The sequence below is a fragment of the Palaemon carinicauda genome, chromosome 15 (genome assembly GCF_036898095.1).
Source record: "Palaemon carinicauda isolate YSFRI2023 chromosome 15, ASM3689809v2, whole genome shotgun sequence".
Lineage (NCBI taxonomy): Eukaryota > Metazoa > Arthropoda > Malacostraca > Decapoda > Palaemonidae > Palaemon > Palaemon carinicauda.
In genome coordinates this window covers 134367964-134393428 of record NC_090739.1, presented here as the reverse complement: position 1 = coordinate 134393428, position 25465 = coordinate 134367964, and the positions used below count along the sequence as shown (strand labels likewise).

Genomic DNA, 25465 nt, shown 5'->3' with positions numbered 1-25465 from the left:
CATTCGGAGATACAGTACAAGCACAAATCCAACTGAAAATAACTAAGACATGGTAAAGAAATACTGTAATATGTTTTATTACAGTAATTTATTACAATATGCAAAACAACATTTGTAATAACCTGATATCTATTTCGTATGAAACCTGACTATTTCTTGAGTTTTGTGGCTGAAAATCATAGGCATGGAATTCAGGTTAGGTCAACCCTAGGCAAAAATGTAACAAAATTTGACTTACGAACAGCTTCTTGTAACCAATCAAGCTTGTAAGTTGAGGACCTTCTGTATATCCTAACTTCTTATGGTGGCCTGGTGATTGCCAAACTGGCATTCGAGTCCTGTTCAGATTTGTTAGCTCCTTTGGTCGCTGCAACCTCACCATCCTTGTGAGTTAAGGATTGGGGGGGGGCTATAGGTCTATCTGCTGAGTTATTAGCAGCCATTACCTGGCAGTTCTTGGTCCTAGCTTGGGTGGAGAGGGGGCTTGGGCACTGATATATAATATGGTCAGTCTCTAGGGAATTGTCCTGCTTGATAGGGCAGTGTCACTGTTCCTTGCCTCTGCCATTTGTGAGTGTCCTTTAAACCTTTATATATCAATTACATTTATTCTGCTTGCGACCCAACATCCAACATATATTTTGAGTTAAATGGTAAGGATTACCCTCTAAATCACCTATAAGGTCAAGTCAGTTATATATTCGCATATTTTCTAGCCTTTGAAAAAAGAAATAACGATAGATGACGGGACTTATCCTGAGGGCATATGTGATATGCATTCCAATACGTCTGGCTGAAGAATTAGAATACTGTACTTAAGGAAATGTTAGTAAGTTAGGTTTTGCAGGATGTTTAAAGCCATAGAAATATCACTGTGTAGAAAGAAATAGGTAATGGAAGTCCTGAAAATAGCCTAACAGATATCTTAAAATAATCATAAGGTTTTAAATTAATAGGAACTCACAGAAAGACTGTACAGTGTTATCAAAAATAAGACGGTGAAGAACAGAATATCATTTGAAGGTGAGGATAGGAAAGGTAGCTAGGGTGTTCTGCAGAGAACTATACATTGATTGTGATATAACATACTTTAGACAAAACCAATCCCGGAAAAAGATGGGTAAAGTATTTATATGCATTCTTCAAGCCCTACAAGTACTACTAAAGCTAGGATACACTAAAATCGACTTCCATTGTAATCGAGGAGAAAGCAACAATATATATCATTGCACTTTTCACCTTTCTGAGAGAGAAAGAGAAAATGTTAGTTACATAGTTTTCAGACGTTTTGATCCATTCGTATAGTGTAGACACACTTCTGTGTTGTGTTAGCTGTATAAAGTGCGGTGTCTGGCTATATAAATATATACTCTATATAGATTCCTTTCCAGCCTTTTGGTCATGATTATTTTAACAAAGATTTTCAAAGTTCATAGCAAGAAAAAGCCCTCATATATTGCTCTAAATAGGCAAAAGGCAATGTCCGCAACTGTATTGAAAATTGTCATATAAGACATTTTGGAAAATTTGTTGTGCTACAGTATTTCCCATAACTTTCACAGCTCACAACAATTATTTAAGAGATAATATTTACCTCCTTCAACGCATTTGGAAGGAGGTTATGTTTTCGCCCGTTTGTGACCGGCTTTCTGACCACAATTTTAATCCTTACAGTAATGAAACTTGCAGGGATTAGTCGTGATCTAAAAAGCTGGTAATGATTCAAATTTGAAAGGTCAAGGTCACGGTCAAGCATAATGTCCAATTCCATAATCAGCCATAAGTTGGGATATTGTTGTCATGAGACTTCAAACTTGGTTCGTATATGAGTGTATGAAAATCCATGCCAATTAATACATGTTAAGGTCAAGGTTGAGAAATAAGCTGCCACAGTGGAGGTCTGCACTCTACTGAGTGCCCCTCTAGTTGGCAAATGTGTTGAATATGCATAGAGTCATATGAATGTTTTCCACAGCATTGCGGTAGTAGTATTCTTCCGTACAAGAAGGGCCTTGCAAGCATTATAGTCTATGCTCTTAAAACATTCATACAGGTAGTACTCGCATGCCACATACCGAACTCAACCAGCTCACTTTATTTACTGCCTTCAAGAAGTGGTGAGCATATTCTCAATAGCTGTAAAACAAGATCAATAACTGGAATTAAATACTCAAGTAATGTGGAACCACTGACCTTGTAAATAATTATGTTATTAGAATTATGAAGTATTTGGGCATACGATACATCACCAGCTAAAACTATAGAATGACGACTAATGAAAATGAAAGTAGAAAGTTTGACATTGTGTTTACTGTACCTCTGTATAATATAATGCTTTTTATGATAGTCTTGAATAAGATATACTATTTAATACAGTATGGTGATACCTCGCGCCATCGGTCGATTTTAACGTAGGTCAGATTTGCGCTTTATAAAGTGACATACAGTGCTTTAGTTATACTAATAAGTAATGAACTTGAAAAGGTACTTATAACATGCTATCATTTCATAAGAACCAGATACAGTATTTGCATTAATAAGCTTCTATATTAATGTCAGAATTCTTCTGAGAGTTGACGATATCCACAACGGAATTCTTGATGCTTGGGAGAGCCTTTACGAGCATGATCGCTAGCACAATCACCTATTTGGAGATTATCTTCCTATAGTGCTACACCACATGCACAATCACCTTTTGTGTTTCCTGTTACACGTCCATGAATATGATCGCCCAAGCGTACCTCATCAGTGCTGGGATCTCCTATACAGTACACATTAGGTCTTCAACTATTGCACGATCACTGGCTTGATCATGTTCTTCTGTACATTCATGACCCTAGACTCGTACACATTCACCTACCAAGGATTAGTCTCCTAAACGTATAGTGTACACGATCACCAGCTTTTGAATGACTTGATAGTAAATCATTGAATTCATAATCCCAAAGGCAAAAGTTCTTTGCACTCTATTCTCACACTATCGCTCTCCACAGGCTAGACAAACTCATTGCACATCTCTTGACGATTCCTCTCTTAACGATCAGTCCTCAGTAGTGAAGTCGTCCAGTAGGAAGGCCCACCTCGTCTATGGCCATGGAAGTTGTAGTTTTGGCCAGCCATGAGCTGGATTAACCAGTTGTCTGAATCGATAGTCTACTTTGCTTATCTCGTAATCTGTCTGGTCCTTAGGGGGAGAAGTACACCGACCTCCTCCTACTTGGCACATGAGTCAGCCAATCAGTGGGATAAGTGGATGTTGAAGAGGAGAGATGGATTGTGTTTTTCCAGTTAGGTGGGACTGGATGCACGATAATCTTGGATATTTCGATACTCCTCCTGCTGGAGGATTTCGGGACTGTCGACAAGTGGAGAAAGGAGGATATTGACTCCCTTATCCATAGAGTAGTGACCTTCTAAAGCTCCTGCATCTTAGCCCAATAAACCAAAGCAGAAGGTGACTATGAAGCTCTTGTCACGGTTTGCAGCTGCAAGACCTTTTACCTCGAGGAAGGGTGGGTCCTATCCTCCCCTTTTACCCACAAACCTGGGTGTGTCAGAAAGAGAGGCATATGTGATGTGCATTCCAATATGTCTGGATGACGAATTAGAATACTGTACTTAGGGCCTCTGTGATCGACAAACCCTTCCTTCAGTGAGTCTTGGTGGATTACTGACAGCCCTTGGGCAACCTGTTAACTACACAGTGCAGAAAATTGGGTGGTGAAAGTTCTTTTGGATGGCTACAGCCTTCCTTTTTTCAGCTCTTTTCCTCTCCAGTGACATTCCTGACCTACCCTCCAGGGTTTCATTTGAGACTGGTCTCATGTTGTCTACAACTGATTATTGCTTGTATTTATTGGTTAATAGTAATAAAAATTGACATGTGTCCTCCCTCGCTCTCTCTTCTGTCGTATCCATCTACAGTTTATATCTTCGATTCCAAGTTAGTGAGAAATGTCGCTTACCAAAACAGCCTTGTGGGAACTAATGATTGATGAACTTAAAGATGAAGTGCTGTTCATTTGTCTGTTAACCATCTTGTCTACTCAGTTAAGGTTTCCTTCCCTTATATGATGTCATGAGATATAAGGTTATGGAAACTTTAACTTTATCATTTAGTTTTTTTTTTTAACTATTATGTTAAATACTTAGCCTAATTTTTTTTACTTTAGATTTTTGTAAGAAATATTCCACATTGTTTAATAACTTTCTTGGCAATCAAGCGTTATTTTTTCATTAACTCTAGTTTTCTTCTTGACTGTTATCTCTCATTCTTGGGAGTGATTTTTTATAAAATCATTTGTCATATTTTGTTAACAATGTACTTTTCTATTTTTTTTCCATCAATCACTTTTTAATATTTTCATTCATTTGATGTGTAATGAGACTTAAAAGAGTATAGGTCTTTTCCTTGTATATATCAAAATGAGAACATATTTTCTTGATTAAATCTACTAGGGGAGTGTGGGGGAATCTTTTAATAGCAACCATAATATTGTACTGTTAAAAAATACTTTTTCTATGGAGTAATTCAAGAGGCTATGCAATGCATAGCAAGACCTCACAGATTAGATGGCTTGTATATTATTATTATTATTTTATGCCCCCTGTGGCCGTGGGGGCATAAAAACAATTAGAAAAGCGCCAACATACCCTACGTGTCGTAAGAGGCGACTAAAAGGGACGGGACGATGTGGCTGGGAACCCCCTCTCCTGTATTTACAATGCTGTGAGACATCAGCAAAGAGGTGGAGCTGGGGGGAGAGTGACTGCTCTCTGCACTCTAGTTTTGGGGTGTTTGAATGTGCATGGATGTAGTACGATAGAGAGTAAAAGGTGTGAGATTGGTAGTATGTTTAGGAATAGAAGGATGGATATATTGGCTTTGTGTGAGACAAAGATAAAAGGGAAAGGTGAAATGTCTGGTAGAGTGTCTGGGATTGAAAAGGGAAGAGCAAGAGAAGGTGTGGCTTTATTGCTGAGTGAATGGATGACAGGTAAAGTAGTGGAATGGAAGGAGATATCATCTTGGTTAATGTGGGCAAGTGTTAGGTTGGGTAGGGAATGTTGGACTTTTGTCAGTGCGTATGGGCCAGGTTGTGAGAAAAGTGAAGAAGAGCGGAATAAGTTCTGGAATGAATTAACTAGGTGTGTAGAAGGACTGGGTAGAAGGAATTATGTAGTTGTCATGAGTGACATAATGCTAGAGTGGGCGCTGGAGAGGTAGAAGGTGTCATTGGGAAGTATGGTGTACCATGTGAAATTGAGAGTGGTGAGAGACTGGTAGATATGTGTGTTGAGCAAGAGATGGTGATAAGTTCTAGCTTTTTTAAAAAGAAAGATAAAAACAAGTATACATGGGTAAAAGTGGCAAATGGAAGAGTGGTAGAAAGGGTGTTAATGGATTGTGTGTTGGTAACTAAAAGAATGTTTGGAAGATGGAAAGACGTGCACGTGTTTACGGGTATGGCTAATGGTATGTCTGATCATTGTTTGGTGGAAGGAAAATTAGTTGTAGCAAAAGAGTGGGGGAATAGAGTAGGTGGATGTAAAAGTGAGCTAGTGAGGGTTGAAGAGGTAATAAAACTGAGGGTAAAAAGTAAATATCAAGAAAGGTTGAAAATGGCATATGACGAAGTGAAAGTAAGAGAAACGGGTAATTTAGAGGAGGAGTGGAAGTTAGTAAAAGAAAATTTTTTTGGGATTGCAAGTGATTTGTGTGGCAAGAAGTTTGTTGGAGGCAGCATGAGGAAGGGCAGTGAATGGTGGAGTGAAGGTAAAAGTGGGAGAGAAAAAGAGGGGTTTTGAAGAATGGCTGCAGAGTAATAGTGTAGTGAAGTATGAAAGATATATTGAGAAAAATGTGGAAGAAAAGTGCAAGGTAAGTGAGGCAAAGGGGGCAGCTGACCTGAGGTGGGGTCAGGGATTGGGTCAGTCATATGAAGGGAATAAGATGAAGTTTTGGAAAGAAGTGAAGAGAGTAAGGAAAGCTGGTTCAAGAATTGAAGAGACAGTGAAAGATGGAAATGGAAGGTTGTTAAAAGGAGAGGAGGCAAGGAAAAGATGGGCGGAATATTTTGAAAGTTTACTGAATGTTGAGGATAATAGGGAGGCAGATATAATTGCTGTTGCAGGTTCTGAGGTGCCGGTGATGGGAGATGAGAATGAGAGAGAGATTACAAGAGAGGAAGTGAGGAGAGCACTAGATGAAACGAGAGTAGGAAAAGTATCTGGTAAGGATGGTGTGAGAGCTGAGATGTTGAAGGAAGGGGTGTGACTGTACTTGAATAGTTGGTGAGATTGTTTAATGCGTGTTTTGTGTTGTCAATGGTACCAGTAGATTAGGTTTGTGCGTGTATTGTACCACTATATAAGGGTAAGGGAGATGTGCATGAGTGTTGTAATTCAAGGGGTATTAGTTTGTTGAGTGTGGTGGGAAAAGTCTATGGTAGAGTACTGATTAATAGGATTAAGGTTAAGATAGAGAATGCAATCTTAGAAGTACAGGGTGGTTTTAGAAGAGGTAGGGGTTGTATGAATCAGATTTTTACAGTTAGGCAGATATGCGAGAAATATTTAGCAAAAGGTAAGGAGGTGTATGTTGCGTTTATGGATCTGGATAAAGCGTATGATAGAGTTGATAGGGAAGCAATGTGGAATGTGATAAGGTTATATTGAGTTGGTGGAAGGTTGTTGCAAGCAGTGAAAAGTTTCTACAAAGGTAGTAAAGCATGTGTTAGAATAGGAAATGAAGTGAGCGATTGGTTTCCGGTGAGAGTGGGGCTGAGACAGGGACGTGTGATGTCGCCGTGGTTGTTTAACTTGTATTTTGATGGAGTGTTGAGAGAGGTGAATGCTCGAGTGCTTGGACGAGGATTGAAACTGGTAGACGAGAATGACCATGAATGAGAGGTAAATCAGATGTTGTTTGTGGATGATACTGTGCTGGTTGCAGACGCGGAAGAGAAGCTTGGCCGATTAGTGACATAATTAGGAAGGGTGTGTGAGAGAAGGAAGTTGAGAGTTAATGTGGGTAAGAGTAAGGTTATGAGATGTACGAGAAGGGAGGGTGGTGCGAGGTTGAATGTCATGTTGAATGGAGAGTTACTTGAGGAGGTGGATCAGTTTAAGTACTTGGGGTCTGTTGTTGCAGCAAATGGTGGAGTGGAAGCAGATGTACGTCAGAGAGTGAATGAAGGATGCAAAGTGTTAGGGGCAGTTAAGGGAGTAGTAAAAAATAGAGGGTTGGCCATGAATGTAAAGAGTTCTGTATGAGAAAGTGATTGTACCAACTGTGATGTATGGGGAATGAAAGTGACGGAGGGACAGAAATTGAATGTCTGAGTCGAAATGTCTAAGGAGTATCTCGAGTAGATAGGGTTAGGAACGAAGTAGTGAGCGTGAGAACGGGTGTGAGAAATAAGTTAGCAGCTAGAGTGGATATGAATGTGTTGAGGTGGTTTAGCCATGTTGAGAGAATGGAAAATGGCTGTCTGCTAAAGAAGGTCATGAATGTAAGAGTTGATGGGAGAAGTACAAGAGGAAGGCCAAGGTTTTGGTGGATGGATTGAGTGAAGGAAGCTCTGGGTGATAGGAGGGTAGATGTGAGAGAGGCAAGAGAGCGTGCTAGAAATGGGAATGAATGGCGAGCGATTGTGACGCAGTTCTGGTAGGCCCTGCTGCTTCCTCTGGTGCCTTGGAAGACCGCAGAGGCAGCAACAGTAGGGCATTCAGTGTTATGAAGGTTCATTTGTCGTGGATAACTGGGGAGGGTGGGCTGTGGCACCCCTAGCAGTACCAGCCGAACTTGGTTGAGTCCCTTGTCAGGCTGGGAGGAATGTAGAGAGGAGAGGTCCCCTTTTCTGTTTCATTTGTTTGATGTCGGCTACCCCCCAAAATTGGGGGAAGTGCCTTGGTATATGTATGTATGTATTATTATTTTTACTAGCTAAGCTACAACCCTAGTTGGAAAAGTAGGATGCCATAAGCCTAAGGGCTACAGTAGGGAAAAACAGCACAGTGAGGAAAAGAAACAAGGAAATAAATTAACTACTAGAGAAGTAATGAACAATTAAAATAAAATATTTTAAGAACAATAAAGACATAAAATAGATCTTTCATATATAAACTAAAAACTTCCAAAAAGAGTAAGAGGAAGAGAAGTTAAATAGTGTGCCCAAGTGAACCTTCAAGCAGAAAATATGTGAAAGAAAGGAAGAAAGTTATAGATGAAAACCATGTTTACATAGTGTATATCTTTATTAACAAATCAAAGCAAATAAGGAATAGATACACACTAGTGAATAAGCTGATAGATTTGGAAAATGACCGAGGAAAGGAAAATATCTGGTGAACAAAGCCTGTCGTAAGGGGATCCATTTAAAAACTGGGAAGTTCTTATTACAGAGCCTTTGGCAGACCCTAAAGTTATATATAGAGTAGGAGATAGAGTGGAAAAGAGGAAGGGATGCATTGATAGGGTAAAAGTGATGACTCTAATAGGGGAAGGTGATCACTTTATTGATGGAGGTGTTAGTAGCAGTGTATTCTGTATGAAAATTGCGAGGTTTATTTTTATGTACTTTGTAGCTTGAATATAATGGAAGCTTTTGTGGACCGTAAGAAACATAAGATCGCAAGTTGTTCCCACAGCATGACTTATGCTTCTTTAATCAGTAAACTTAATTTGGGACTACTATAGTGTGATTCCTACCATCAGGATTTTACTATAATGTGATTCCTACCGTATTTTTTTTTTAGTATAAGGTGATTCCTACCTAAGGAGGATAGATAGAACATACTTCTTGACACTATTCTAATCTATTCTATTCAATGAAGCATGCTGAAAAATCCATAAAACACACATTAGCTTAGGTTAGGTAAAATGGCCGTTTTGTTTACACTGTTTGTTTAGTTGGTTTGGTAACGCTTGATTGAGGTGCTACTCTTGTAATAACACTTTAGAAGGGGAATATTACATTATTTGGTTGTTTGTTTTGGTAGGAGTCACCCTATAGTAGATTTGAATCTCCATATGGAGGTAGGAACAGAAATGAGGGTAGGAATCACCCTATTGTAGATTTGAATCTCCATATTGAGGTAGGAACAGAAATGAGGGTAGGAATCACCCTATTGTAGATTTGAATCTCCATATTGAGGTAGGAACAGAAATGAAGGTAGGAATCACACTGTAGTAGATTTTAATCCTCATATGGAGGTAGGAACAGAAATGAGGGTAGGAATCACCCTATAGTAGATTTGAATCCCCATATGGAGATAGGAACAGAAATGAGGGTAGGAATCGCACTATAGTATATTTGAATATCCATATTGAGGTAAGAACAGGAAATGAGGGTAGGAATCACACTATGTAGATTCGAATCCCCATATTGAGGTAGGAACAGAAATGAAGGTAGGAATCACACTATAGTAGATTTGAATCCCCATATTGAGGTAGGAACAGAAATGAGGGTAGGAATCATCCTATAGTAGATTTGAATCTCCATATTGAGGTAGGAACAGAAATGAGGGTAGAAATCACCGTATAGTAGATTTGAATCACCATATGGAGGTAGGAACAGAAATGAGGGTAGGAATCACACTAGTATATTTGAATTTCCATATTGAGGTAAGAACAGAAAATGAGGGTAGGAATCACACTATAGTAGATTCGAATCCCCATATTGGGGTAGGAACATAAATGAAGGTAGGAATCACACTATAGTAGATTCGAATCCCCATATTGGGGTAGGAACAGAAATGAGGGTAGGAATCACCCTATAGTATATTTGAATCTCCATATTGAGGTAAGAACAGAAAATGAGGGTAGGAATCATCCTATAGTAGATTTGAATCCCCATATTGAGGTAGGAAATGAAAAAATGAAGGTAGGAATCATACTATAGTAGATTTGAATCTCCATATTGAGGTAGGAACAGAAGTGAGGGTAGGAATCACACTATAGTAGATTTGAATCCCCATATGGAGGTAGGAACAGAAATGAGGGTAGGAATCACCCTATTGTAGATTTGAATCCCCATATTGAGGTAGGAACAGAAATGAAGGTAGGAATCACACTGTAGTAGATTTTAATCCCCATATTGAGGTAGGAACAGAAATGAGGGTAGGAATCACTATAGTAGATTTGAATCTCCATATTGAGGTAGGAACAGAAATGAGGGTAAAAATCACACTATAGTAGATTTGAATCTCCATATTGAGGTAGGAACAGAAATGAGGGTAGGAATCACTATAGTAGATATGAATCCCCATATTGTGGTAGGAACAGAAATGAGGGTAGGAATCACACTATAGTAGATTTGAATCCCCATATTGAGGTAGGAACAGAAAATGAGGGTAGGAATCACACTATAGTAGATTTGAATCCCCATATTGAGGTAGGAACAGAAAATGAGGGTAGGAATCACACTATAGTAGATTTGAATCCCCATATTGAGGTAGGAACAGAAATGAAGGTAGGAATCACTATAGTAGATTTGAATCCCCATATTGAGGTAGGAACAGAAATGAGGGTAGGAATCACTATAGTAGATTTGAATCCCCATATTGAGGTAGGAACAGAAATGAAGGTAGGAATCACTATAGTAGATTTGAATCCCCATATTGAGGTAGGAACAGAAATGAAGGTAGGAATCACTATAGTAGATTTGAATCCCCATATTGAGGTAGGAACAGAAATGAAGGTAGGAATCACTATAGTAGATTTGAATCCCCATATTGTGGTAGGAACAGAAATGAGGGTAGGAATCACCCTATAGTGGATTTGAATCCCAATATTGAGGTATGAACAGAAAATGAGGGTAGGAATCACCCTATAGTGGATATGAATCCCAATATTGAGGTAGGAACAGAAAATGAGGGTAGGAATCACCCTATAGTGGATATGAACCCCAATATTGAGGTATGAACAGAAAATGAGAGTAGGAATCACCCTATAGTGGATATGAATCCCAATATTGAGGTAGGAACAGAAAATGAGGGTAGGAATCACACTATAGTAGATTTGAATCCCCATATTGAGGTAGGAACAGAAATGAAGGTAGGAATCACTATAGTAGATTTGAATCCCCATATTGAGGTAGGAACAGAAATGAGGGTAGGAATCACACTATAGTAGGTTTGAATCCCCATATTGGGGTAGGAACAGAAATGAGGGTAGGAATCACACTATAGTAGATTTGAATCCCCATATTGAGGTAGGAACTGAAATGAGGGTAGAAATCACCATATAGTAGATTTAAATCCCCATATTGTGGTAGGAACAGAAATGAGGGTAGGAATCACACTATAGTAGATTTGAATCCCCATATTGAGGTAGGAACAGAAATGAAGGTAGGAATCACTATAGTAGATTTGAATCCCCATATTGAGGTAGGAACAGAAATGAGGGTAGGAATCACCCTATAGTGGATATGAATCCCAATATTGAGGTAGGAACAGAAAATGAGGGTAGGAATCACCCTATAGTGGATATGAATCCCAATATTGAGGTATGAACAGAAAATGAGGGTAGGAATCACCCTATAGTGGATTTGAATCCCAATATTGAGGTATGAACAGAAAATGAGGGTAGGAATCACCCTATAGTGGATATGAATCCCAATATTGAGGTAGGAACAGAAAATGATGGTAGGAATCACCCTATAGTGGATATGAATCCCAATATTGAGGTATGAACAGAAAATGAGGGTAGGAATCACCCTATAGTGGATATGAATCCCAATATTGAGGTATGAACAGAAAATGAGGGTAGGAATCACCCTATAGTGGATATGAATCCCAATATTGAGGTAGGAACAGAAAATGAGGGTAGGAATCACACTATAGTAGATTTGAATCCCCATATTGAGGTAGGAACAGAAATGAAGGTAGGAATCACTATAGTAGATTTGAATCCCCATATTGAGGTAGGAACAGAAATGAGGGTAGGAATCACTATAGTAGATTTGAATCCCCATATTGAGGTAGGAACAGAAATGAGGGTAGGAATCACACTATAGTAGATTTGAATCCCCATATTGTGGTAGGAACAGAAATGAGGGTAGGAATCACCCTATAGTGGATTTGAATCCCAATATTGAGGTAGGAACGGAAAATGAGGGTAGGAATCACACTATAGTAGATTTGAATCCCCATATTGAGGTAGGAACAGAAATGAAGGTAGGAATCACTATAGTAGATTTGAATCCCCATATTGAGGTAGGAACAGAAATGAGGGTAGGAATCACTATAGTAGATTTGAATCCCCATATTGAGGTAGGAACAGAAATGAAAGTAGGAATCACTATAGTAGATTTGAATCCCCATATTGTGGTAGGAACAGAAATGAGGGTAGGAATCACACTATAGTGGATTTGAATCCCCATATTGAGGTAGGAACTGAAATGAGGGTAGAAATCACCATATAGTAGATTTGAATCCCCATATTGTGGTAGGAACAGAAATGAGGGTAGGAATCACACTATAGTAGATTTAAATCCCCATATGGAGGTAGGAACAAAAATGAGGGTAGGAATCAGTATAGTAGATTTGAATCCCCATATTGAGGTAGGAACAGAAATGAAGGTAGGAATCACCCTGTAGTAGATTCGAATCCCCATATTGAGGTAGGAACAGAAATGAGGGTAGGAATCACCCTATAGTAGATTTGAATCCCCATATTGAGGTAGGAACAGAAATGAGGGTAGGAATCACACTATAGTAGATTTGAATCCCCATATTGTGGTAGGAACAGAAATGAAGGTAGAAATCACCCTGTAGTAGATTCGAATCCCCATATTGTGGTAGGAACAGAAAATGAGGGTAGGAATCACCCTATAGTAGATTTGAATCCCCATATTGAGGTAGGAACAGAAATGAAGGTAGAAATCACCCTTTAGTAGATTCGAATCCCCATATTGAGGTAGGAACAGAAAATGATGGTAGGAATCATACTATAGTAGATTTGAATCCCCATATTGTGGTAGGAACAGAAATGAGGGTAGGAATCACCGTATAGTAGATTCGAATCCCCATATTGTGGTAGGAACAGAAAATGATGGTAGGAATCATACTATAGTAGATTTGAATCCCCATATTGTGGTAGGAACAGAAATGAGGGTAGGAATCACCGTATAGTAGATTTGAATCCCCATATTGTGGTAGGAACAGAAATGAGGGTAGGAATCACCGTATAGTAGATTCGAATCCCCATATTGTGGTAGGAACAGAAAATGATGGTAGGAATCATACTATAGTAGATTTGAATCCCCATATTGAGGTAGGAACAGAAATGAGGGTAGGAATCACCCTATAGTAGATTTGAATCCCCATATTGTGGTAGGAACAGAAATGAGGGTAGGAATCACCGTATAGTAGATTTGAATCTCCATATTGAGGTAAGAACAGAAATGAGGGTAGGAATCACACTATAGTAGATTTGAATCCCAATATTGAGGTAAGAACAGAAAATGAGGGTAGGAATCACCCTATAGTAGATTTGAATCCCCATATTGTGGTAGGAACAGAAATGAGGGTAGGAATCACCGTATAGTAGATTTGAATCTCCATATGGAGATAGGAACAGAAGTGAGGGTAGGAATCACCGTATAGTAGATTTGAATCTCCATATGGAGGTAGGAACAGAAATGAAGGTAGGAATCACTATAGTAGATTTGAATCCCCATATTGAGGTAGGAACAGAAATGAGGGTAGGAATCACTATAGTAGATTTGAATCCCCATATTGAGGTAGGAACAGAAATGAAGGTAGGAATCACTATAGTAGATTTGAATCCCCATATTGAGGTAGGAACAGAAATGAAGGTAGGAATCACTATAGTAGATTTGAATCCCCATATTGTGGTAGGAACAGAAATGAGGGTAGGAATCACCCTATAGTAGATTTGAATCCCCATATTGAGGTAGGAACAGAAATGAGGGTAGGAATCACACTATAGTAGATTTGAATCCCCATATTGTGGTAGGAACAGAAATGAAGGTAGAAATCACCCTGTAGTAGATTCGAATCCCCATATTGCGGTAGGAACAGAAAATGAGGGTAGGAATCACCCTATAGTAGATTTGAATCCCCATATTGAGGTAGGAACAGAAATGAGGGTAGGAATCACACTATAGTAGATTTGAATCCCCCTATTGTGGTAAGAACAGAAGTGAGGGTAGGAATCACACTATAGTAGATTTGAATCCCCATATTGAGGTAGGAACAGAAATGAAGGTAGGAATCACACTATAGTAGATTTGAATCCCCATATTGAGGTAAGAACAGAAGTGAGGGTAGGAATCACACTATAGTAGATTTGAATCCCCATATTGAGGTAGGAACAGAAATGAAGGTAGGAATCACACTATAGTAGATTTGAATCCCCATATTGAGGTAGGAACAGAAATGAGGGTAGGAATCACCCTATAGTAGATTTGAATCTCCATATGGAGGTAGGAACAGAAATGAGGGTAGGAATCACCGTATAGTAGATTTGAATCTCCATATGGGGGTAGGAACAGAAATGAGGGTAGGAATCACCATATAGTAGATTTGAATCCCCATATGGAGGTAGGAACAGAAATGAGGGTGGGAATCACCCTATAGTAGATTCGAATCCCCATATTGAGGTAGGAACAGAAAATGATGGTAGGAATCATTCTAAAGTAGATTTGAATCCCCATATTGAGGTAGGAACAGAAATGAGGGTAGGAATCACCCTATAGTAGATTTGAATCCCATATTGAGGTAGGAACAGAAAATGAGGGTAGGAATCACACTATAGTATATTTGAATATCCATATTGAGGTAAGAACAGAAAATGAGGGTAGGAATCACACTATAGTAGATTCGAATCCCCATATTGAGGTAGGAACAGAAATGAAGGTAGGAATCACATTATAGTAGATTTGAATCCCCATATTGAGGTAGGAACAGAAAATGAGGGTAGGAATCACCCTGTAGTAGATTTGAATCCCCATATTGCGGTAGGAACAGAAAATGATGGTAGGAATCACCCTATAGTAGATTTGAATCCCCATATTGAGGTAGGAACAGAAAATGATGGTAGGAATCACCCTATAGTAGATTTGAATCCCCATATTATGGTAGGAACAGAAATGAGGGTAGGAATCACCCTATAGTAGATTTGAATCCCCATATTGAGGTAGGATCAGAAATGAGGGTAGGAATCACCCTATAGTAGATTTGAATCCCCATATTGTGGTAGGAACAGAAATGAGGGTAGGAATCACACTGTAGTAGATTTGAATCCCCATATTGAGGTAGGAACAGAAAATGAGGGTAGGAATCACACTATAGTATATTTGAATCCCCATATTGAGGTAGGAACAGAAATGAGGGTAGGAATCACACTATAGTAGATTTGAATCCCCATATTGAGGTAGGAACAGAAAATGAGGGTAGGAATCACACTATAGTAGATTTGAATCCCCATATTGAGGTAGGAACAGAAATGAGGGTAGGAATCACACTATAGTATATTTGAATATCCATATTGAGGTAAGAACAGAAAATGAGGGTAGGAATCACCGTATAGTAGATTTGAATCCCCATATTGAGTCAGGAACAGAACATGAGGGTAGGAATCACACTATAGTATATTTGAATATCCATATTGAGGTAAGAACAGAAAATGAGGGTAGGAATCACACTATAGTAGATTTGAATCCCCATATTGAGGTAGGAACAGAAATGAGGGTAGGAATCACCGTATAGTAGATTTGAATCCCCATATTGAGGTATGAACAGAAAATGAGGGTAGGAATCACACTATAGCATATTTGAATATCCATATTGAGGTAAGAACAGAAAATGAGGGTAGGAATCACACTATAGTAGATTTGAATCCCCATATTGAGGTAGGAACAGAAATGAAGGTAGGAATCATACTATAGTAGATTTGAATCTCCATATTGAGGTAGGAACAGAAAATGAGGGTAGGAATCACACTTTAGTATATTTGAATATCCATATTGAGGTAAGAACAGAAATGAGGGTAGGAATTACACTATAGTAGATTCGAATCCCCATATTGAGGTAGGAACAGAAATGAAGGTAGGAATCAAACTATAGTAGATTTGAATCCCCATATTGAGGTAGGAACAGAAAATGAGGGTAGGAATCATACTATAGTATATTTGAATATCCATATTGAGGTAAGAACAGAAAATGAGGGTAGGAATCACACTATAGTAGATTTGAATCCCCATATTGAGGTAGGAACAGAAATGAAGGTACGAATCATACTATAGTAGATTTGAATCTCCATATTGAGGTAGGAACAGAAAATGAGGGTAGGAATCACACTATAGTATATTTGAATATCCATATTGAGGTAAGAACAGAAAATGAGGGTAGGAATCACACTATAGTAGATTTGAATCCCCATATTGAGGTAGGAACAGAAATGAAGGTAGGAATCACCCTGTAGTAGATTCGAATCCCCATATTGCGGTAGGAACAGAAAATGAGGGTAGGAATCACCCGATAGTAGATTCGAATCCCCATATTGCGGTAGGAACAGAAAATGAGGGTAGGAATCACCCGATAGTAGATTCGAATCCCCATATTGCGGTAGGAACAGAAAATGAGGGTAGGAATCACCCTATAGTAGATTCGAATCCCCATATTGAGGTAGGAACAGAAATGAGGGTAGGAATCACCCTGTAGTAGATTCGAATCCCCATATTGCGGTAGGAACAGAAAATGAGGGTAGGAATCACCGTATAGTAGATTCGAATCCCCATATTGAGGTAGGAACAGAAATGAGGGTAGGAATCACCCTGTAGTAGATTCGAATCCCCATATTGCGGTAGGAACAGAAAATGAGGGTAGGAATCACACTATAGTAGATTCGAATCCCCATATTGAGGTAGGAACAGAAAATGAGGGTAGGAATCACCCTATAGTAGATTTGAATCCCCATATTGAGGTAGGAACAGAAAATGAGGGTAGGAATCACACTATAGTAGATTCGAATCCCCATATTGAGGTAGGAACAGAAATGAGGGTAGGAATCACCCTGTAGCAGATTCGAATCCCCATATTGCGGTAGGAACAGAAAATGAGGGTAGGAATCATACTATAGTAGATTTGAATCCCCATATTGAGGTAGGAACAGAAATGAGGGTAGGAATCACCCTATAGTAGATTTGAATCCCCATATTGAGGTAGGAACAGAAAATGAGGGTAGGAATCACACTATAGTAGATTCGAATCCCCATATTGAGGTAGGAACAGAAATGAGGGTAGGAATCACCCTGTAGCAGATTCGAATCCCCATATTGCGGTAGGAACAGAAAATGAGGGTAGGAATCATACTATAGTAGATTTGAATCCCCATATTGAGGTAGGAACAGAAAATGAGGGTAGGAATCACACTATAGTAGATTTGAATCCCCATATTGAGGTAGGAACAGAAATGAGGGTAGGAATCACCCTATAGTAGATTTGAATCCCCATATTGAGGTAGGAACAGAAAATGAGGGTAGGAATCACACTATAGTAGATTTGAATCTCCATATTGAGGTAAGAACAGAAATGAGGGTAGGAATCACACTATAGTAGATTTGAATCCCCATATTGAGGTAGGAACAGAAAATGAGGGTAGGAATCACACTATAGTAGATTTGAATCCCCATATTGAGGTAGGAACAGAAATGAGGGTAGGAATCACCCTATAGTAGATTTGAATCCCCATATTGAGGTAGGAACAGAAAATGAGGGTAGGAATCACACTATAGTAGATTTGAATCTCCATATTGAGGTAAGAACAGAAATGAGGGTAGGAATCACACTATAATAGATTTGAATCCCCATATTGAGGTAGGAACAGAAAATGAGGGTAGGAATCACACTATAGTAGATTTGAATCCCCATATTGAGGTAGGAACAGAAATGAGGGTAGGAATCACCCTATAGTAGATTATAATCCCCATATTGCGGTAGGAACAGAAAATGAGGGTAGGAATCGCACTAGTAGATTTGAATCCCCATATTGAGGTAGGAACAGAAAATGGAGGTAGGAATCGCACTAGTAGATTTGAATACCCATATTGAGGTAGGAACAGAAATGAGGGTAGGAATCACCCTGTAGTAGATTCGAATCCCCATATTGCGGTAGGAACAGAAAATGAGGGTAGGAATCACACTATAGTAGATTCGAATCCCCATATTGAGGTAGGAACAGAAATGAGGGTAGGAATCACCCTGTAGTAGATTCAAATCCCCATATTGCGGTAGGAACAGAAAATGAGGGTAGGAATCACCCTATAGTAGATTTGAATCCCCATATTGAGGTAGGAACAGAAAATGAGGGTAGGAATCACACTATAGTAGATTCGAATCCCCATATTGCGGTAGGAACAGAAATGAGGGTAGGAATCACCCTGTAGCAGATTCGAATCCCCATATTGCGGTAGGAACAGAAAATGAGGGTAGGAATCATACTATAGTAGATTTGAATCCCCATATTGAGGTAGGAACAGAAATGAGGGTAGGAATCACCCTATAGTAGATTTGAATCCCCATATTGAGGTAGGAACAGAAAATGAGGGTAGGAATCACACTATAGTAGATTCGAATCCCCATATTGAGGTAGGAACAGAAATGAGGGTAGGAATCACCCTGTAGCAGATTCGAATCCCCATATTGCGGTAGGAACAGAAAATGAGGGTAGGAATCATACTATAGTAGATTTGAATCCCCATATTGAGGTAGGAACAGAAAATGAGGGTAGGAATCACACTATAGTAGATTTGAATCCCCATATTGAGGTAGGAACAGAAATGAGGGTAGGAATCACCCTATAGTAGATTTGAATCCCCATATTGAGGTAGGAACAGAAAATGAGGGTAGGAATCACACTATAGTAGATTTGAATCTCCATATTGAGGTAAGAACAGAAATGAGGGTAGGAATCACACTATAGTAGATTTGAATCCCCATAATGAGGTAGGAACAGAAAATGAGGGTAGGAATCACACTATAGTAGATTTGAATCCCCATATTGAGGTAGGAACAGAAATGAGGGTAGGAATCACCCTATAGTAGATTTGAATCCCCATATTGAGGTAGGGACAGAAAATGAGGGTAGGAATCACACTATAGTAGATTTGAATCTCCATATTGAGGTAAGAACAGAAATGAGGGTAGGAATCATCCTATAGTAGATTTGAATCCCAATATTGAGGTAGGAACAGAAAATGAGGGTAGGAATCACCCTATAGTAGATTTGTATCCCCATATTGAGGTAAGAACAGAAAATGAGTGTAGGAATCACACTATAGTAGATTTGAATCCCCATATTGAGGTAGAAACAGAAATGAGGGTAGGAATCACCCTATAGTAGATTATAATCCCCATATTGCGGTAGGAACAGAAAATGAGGGTAGGAATCGCACTAGTAGATTTGAATCCCCATATTGAGGTAGGAACAGAAATGAGGGTAGGAATCACCCTGTAGTAGATTTGAATTCCCATATTGCGGTAGGAACAGAAATGAGGGTAGGAATCACCCTATAGTAGATTTGAATCCCCATATTGAGGTAGGAACAGAAAGTGAGGGTAGGAATCGCACTAGTAGATTTAAATCCCCATATTGAGGTAGGAACAGAAAATGAGGGTAGGAATTGCACTAGTAGATTTGAATCCCCATATGGAGGTAGGAACAGAAATGAGGGTAGGAATCACCCTGTAGTAGATTTGAATTCCCATATTGCGGTAGGAACAGAAATGAGGGTAGGAATCACCCTATAGTAGATTTGAATCCCCATATTGAGGTAGGAACAGAAAGTGAGGGTAGGAATCGCACTAGTAGATTTAAATCCCCATATTGAGGTAGGAACAGAAAATGAGGGTAGGAATTGCACTAGTAGATTTGAATCCCCATATGGAGGTAGGAACAGAAATGAGGGTAGGAATCACCCTGTAGTAGATTTGAATTCCCATATTGCGGTAGGAACAGAAATGAGGGTAGGAATCACCCTATAGTAGATTTGAATCCCCATATTGAGGTAAGAACAGAAATGAGGGTAGGAATCACACACTATAGTAGCACCCTTAAATCTCTATAGCTACTAGTTTTCTTCTTTTTTTCATAATCTTGAAGTAAATTACTGCTGATATGGTACTTTGGATTACATGAAATTATATCACTGCTGTAAATTGCTCTTCACACTCCCCAAGAGAGATTAGCTCACCGAATGTTCAGCTGGGCTCCACAAGGCACTAGAAGAGTTGGAAGATCTAGGCCTACATGGTCGAGGACTATGAAGTGCGAAGTAGGAGATGGTGAATGGAGACTCATTGAATTAAAAGCTCAAGATAGAGATGACTGGTGAAATCCAACCGAGGCCCTTAGTGTCAATAGGCGTGGGAGGAGATGATAATGTACATTGCATTTAATTTACATGTGATTTATGTTGTTATAGTTTGTCATTAATGTTTTGTTACTATTTATTTTTCAGTCTTGAAGAGACGAGAGAGGAATTGGAAGAATTCCAAAATGGAAGTCGAGAGTTGGAGGCCGAGCTCGAGGCTCAGCTGGAACAAGCCGAAAACCGCTGCTCTGAGTACAAGTCTCAGATTAATAGGCTAGCGATTGAGAACGATTCTCTTAAGGTAAGGAATTTAATAATTATCTCTTGTAAATGTTTCTCTCAAGGTAAGGAATCCAGTGATTATTTCTTGTATTTTTACTCAATTCTTTGAGGGTAAGGAATTCAGAAATTATTTCTATTTCTAAACTTGAACATAGATTATTTTTATTATTATCACTAGTTAAGCTACAACCCTAGTTGGGAAAGCAAGATGTTTTAAGCCCGAGGGCTCCAACAGGGAAAAATAACCCATTGAGGAAAGGAAATAAATAAATGGTAGAAGTAATGAACAATTAAAATAAAATATTTAAAAAACAATAACAACATTAAAACAGATATTTCACGTGTAAACTATAAAAAGACATGTCAGCGTTTTCAACATAACATTTTCTGCAAGTTTGGATTTTTGAAGTTTCACTGATTCAACTACCCGATTATGAAGATCATTCCACAACTTGGTCACAGCTGGAATAAAACTTTTACAGTGTAGTATTGAGCCTCATGATGGAGAAGGCCTGCATCTTAAGATTAACTATGACACCGTAGTTGTCTCAGGAGTCTCTCCTGCTGTCATCACCTTTCTCAAATTCCTCCACCTCCCTTTCAAAGTAATTATTCTTCCACCAGCCTTGAAATAATAATTTTAATACATCAATAACAAGATTTCTATTGTAAGAAAAAATTAGTACCCCTCTTCACCTTGGTCCTACACTAACAAGACTAAAAGAAAATTTGATTTGAAAAAACAAGATCGCATCCCAGTGGAGTGTTGTTCGGGCGTAATGGGCGCCCAGCGTTGACGAGGGCACGCAACCATATTTTGTTGAGTACTCTATTCTCCCACTTTTCAAGCTTCCATCCATTAAAAAATCCCAACACATTTCTTTTCGTCGTCTTGCTGGACCCGTTGAGGTCACCTTGAAGAAATACTAGTCCCCATGAAGCTTTTACTTCTAATTATGTACCTGTTTTCATTGGGGTATATTGTTTATCATTTTCGTTAAGGTTTTGATATACAGTATTTAACCTATTCATGTGGCTAGAGTTGAAGTTAGTACTGTAGATTATTCAGTTTCTTGCGCAGTTTCTGCCTGAATTCTCTTCTGGTACAGACTGTCTTCAACTTACGAACATTCGGAGATACAAACGTAAATCCAACTGAAAATAACAAAGATGAAATAAAGAAATACAGTGTACTGTAATAAAACAATATCATATTAAATTGACTTTTGTAATAACTTTGTTGACTTTTTTAGTTGGAAATCATAGGCATGGGATTCAGGGCCTACCTTAGGCCAAAATTTAACAAAATTTGACTTGCAAACAATTCTACGTACAAACAGCTTCTTGGGACTAATTAAGTTTGTAAGTTTAAGGCCTTCTGTATTCATCTTTGCTCTTATTTATTGATGTTTAAGGTATTCTAATTGGTCTTCATGATGTAACTTCCATATTCACTTTTCTGACATTGTTCTTCATCCCTTCTCATCACATACCCAATCCATCTCGGCCAGTTTATTTTTTTAGCAGCGAGATACCTAATCTTTCTAAAACTAAATTATTGTTTGCAGGTATTATCTAATATGGTTTTCTTTTTAAATTGCCATTAATAACAGAATAGTATAGAGCATTTAAACAGTTTTTATACACATTCACTTATTTTCTTGCGATATCTTTCCACATCATCCACGCTGTTGCTGTTAAGTGCTCCTGTACCCGTGCAAGGTAGAAAAAAATGTTCTTCCACTTTTAAGGAAGGAGACTATTTCACTCACTCTTCACTCATTCTTCCCCATTTGCTCTTCATTAATATTATTAGCAGTTCTTGATGACTGGTAAGTGTCAGTCATTTTGTGATGATTGATTGTTCCCTGTGACTGTGAGGCATTTACTTATCAAGTGTCCCAGTCTTGTAGGTATCAGGGAACAATTCCTCTCTGAAACTCGTGCTGAGGATATCAGGTACAGTACATCCTCACCAAGATTCTTGGAGGGGTCATTTTTTATGATGCCAGTAGCATTTTTTTAAGTTCATATTAGAAGCTGGCCTTCTTACTCGTTTTGAATATATTAGATTTTAAGTTTCATTGTTAAGTTATTTATTTATTTCTGTTTTTATTTTAGTTTTTTATCTTAGTCATTGATTGATAATTAAGCACACTTAAATCGGCGTAATTGACCACTGATGTTATGATGCCAGATAATTACAAATCTTTCATTAATTCTTGCATGTTTTCCAGTCTCCATCTTCTTGTGACACCATTCGTACCATTTGATAAACAGTCAAACTTTCTGGGCTGTACTTTTTCCTTCAGTTCATTTTCAGTCGTCACAGACATTGATTTTCAGTCATCATATCTCCATGCTGTACCGCCTTTCCATCTTTTGAATCATTCCAAGACCTGTCCCTCTCATTCTGCTGTTGAACTTAGGGCATCAGCATAAAGCAACTTTCGGGATCTCTATTTGTTCACTATTTGTAAGTTTCATCTCTAACTATAATGAATAGCAAATGATCTAAGGCTGACCCTTGATTCACACCAACATTTACTTGAAGGTATTTTGATGTATTTGCCACTGACTTTACTCTAGATTTTGCATTTTTGTACTGCAATTATCACTAGCTGAATGTGTCATTCTGGCACTCTATAGACGCTGTCTGAGCAAAAGCTGGCAGTGATTTGACTTGTCTGAAAGCGTTGTATATGTTACAGAGACTGTTGATTGAGTATGAAAATACAGAAAAATGTCTCCTCTGAGTGTACCTGGAATTCTCTCTCTCTCTCTCTCTCTCTCTCTCTCTCTCTCTCTCTCTCTCTCTCTCTCTCTCTCTCTCTCTCTCTCTCTCTCTCTCTCTCCGCCTTCCATTTTTCCATCATGTTGTCCAACCTCTTTAACTTCTTTGTGCTACTGGAAGGGGGGGGGGGGGGGCTGGGAATTCCCTTCTATTACTTACGGATGCTGAATGGCTCTCCTGGCCCCAGTTCATAAAATCATATATACCTGTTTCAGACGTTAGCAATTTCTCCACGTATTCAACTTAATCAGAGCCTTCCGCCTTCTTTCTTCCTTCTCTCGCCTTCGTTCTTCCTTTTCTCGCCTTCTCTATTCCTTCTCTCTCCTTCCTTCCTTCTATTGCCTTCTTCCTTCCTTCTATCGCTTTCTTCCTTCTTTCCTTCCTTCTATTGCCTTCTTCCTTCCTTCTACCGCTTTCTTCCTTCCTTTTACCGCTTTCTTCCTTCCTTTTACCGCTTTCTTCCTTCCTTTTACCGCTTTCTTCCTTCCTTTTACCGCTTTCTTCCTTCCTTTTACCGCTTTCTTCCTTCCTTTTACCGCTTTCTTCCTTCCTTCTACCGCTTTCTTCCTTCTCTTGTCGTCCTTATTTCTCTCGTCTTCCTACCTTCTCTCGTCTTTCTTCTTTCTCTTCTTTCTTTCTTTCTTCATTTTTCGTTCTCTCTTCTTTCTTCCTTCTCTCTTCTTTCTCCTTCTCTTCCCTCTCTTCTTTCTTCCTTCTCTTCCCTCTCTTCTTTCTTCCTTCTCTTCCCTCTCTTCTTTCTTCCTTCTTCCTTCTCTTCTTTCTTCCTTCTCTTCTTTCTTCCTTCTCTCTCCTTCCTTCCTTCTCTGGGGGCTAAGCATGTGGGAGTATGACGTCACTGGTTGAGATAAACAGATGGTGTGTTAGTGATGGTATTGTCAGGGCCTGTGGAAGGGGTCTGGGATGAGGATGGTAGTGGAGACAGTATTATCACTCAGATATGGTTTTTCAGTGCCCCAGCTGAGTCCAATAAAGCCTTTTCTTTTCTTTGCTGCACTGTCTTTCATTGATTGGCAGATTGATGCTTGTGACATTCTTTTAGCTGAATGTTCGTTATATGTTAAATTACAAGAGTCTTAGGGAGGTTTCAACCCAGTTTGTGTTTGTATTTTATACATAGTTTATCATTTAAGTTAGTCTTTTAATTAAATTTTATAAGGGTCCAGTAATGGTATAAACAAGAAAATACAATTGTATGCATTTGTTATAGAATGTACTTACAGTACACAAGAAGCAACATTATATAGGATATCACATAATAACCAGTGACTCATGTGGTTTCTCATACCAAGAAATTCTCTCTCTCTCTCTCTCTCTCTCTCTCTCTCTCATGACATTTTTCTTCTATGACTGTACATAGTTCCCCTTTCCTGTTTCTGGCATCCATTTATAGAGATATTAAATTGACATGAATATGCAAAAATACCATAGCCAAGGCCCATAAATCAATTTCAATTTGCATAATATAAAGTACCCATTTCTTTTGTTACTATTATTATTATTATTATTATTATTATTGTTATTTTTATTACTTGCCAAGCTACAACTCTAGTTGGAAAAGCAGCATGCTATAAGCCCAAGGGCTCCAGCAGGGAAAGTAGCCCTTTGAGGAAATGAATAATCTACGAGAAGTAATTAATGATTGAAATAAATCTTAAACATATAAACTATAAAAACTTAAAAAAAAAACAAGAGGAAGAGAAATAAGATAGAATAGTGGCTTGAGTGTCCCCTCAAGCAAGGGAACTCAAATCCAACACAGTGGAAGACCTTATTACAGAGGCTATGGCATTACCCAAGACTAGAGAACTGTTCATGCCCTGTAATGTTAATTTATTCTCCTCAATGTAAATTTTAATCTTTTCCTATCTAAATTTATTAGTTTTCTCATTTGCTTTCCTCTTGTATGACTGTACAGAATTTTTTCTTCCATTTATTGAATTGAAAGTTCAAGAGAGAGACGACTGGCGTAATCTAACCGAGGCCCTTTGCATCAATAGCCGTAGGAGGAGGAGATGATGATGATGGA

At 38.7% G+C, this 25465-nt stretch overlaps 1 protein-coding gene across 4 annotated transcripts in view; it reads left to right on the top strand.

Moving 5' to 3' along the window:
- The window catches only part of LOC137654766 (nuclear distribution protein nudE homolog 1-like), a 166511-nt gene that overhangs the window by 33347 nt on the left and 107699 nt on the right, over positions 1 to 25465 (top strand). For all 4 annotated transcript variants that reach the window (XM_068388701.1, XM_068388703.1, XM_068388705.1 and 1 more), the window contains exon 3: positions 20490 to 20643. In XM_068388701.1, the coding sequence (XP_068244802.1) occupies positions 20490 to 20643 (154 nt within the window). The remainder of the gene's footprint in view (positions 1 to 20489; positions 20644 to 25465) is intronic.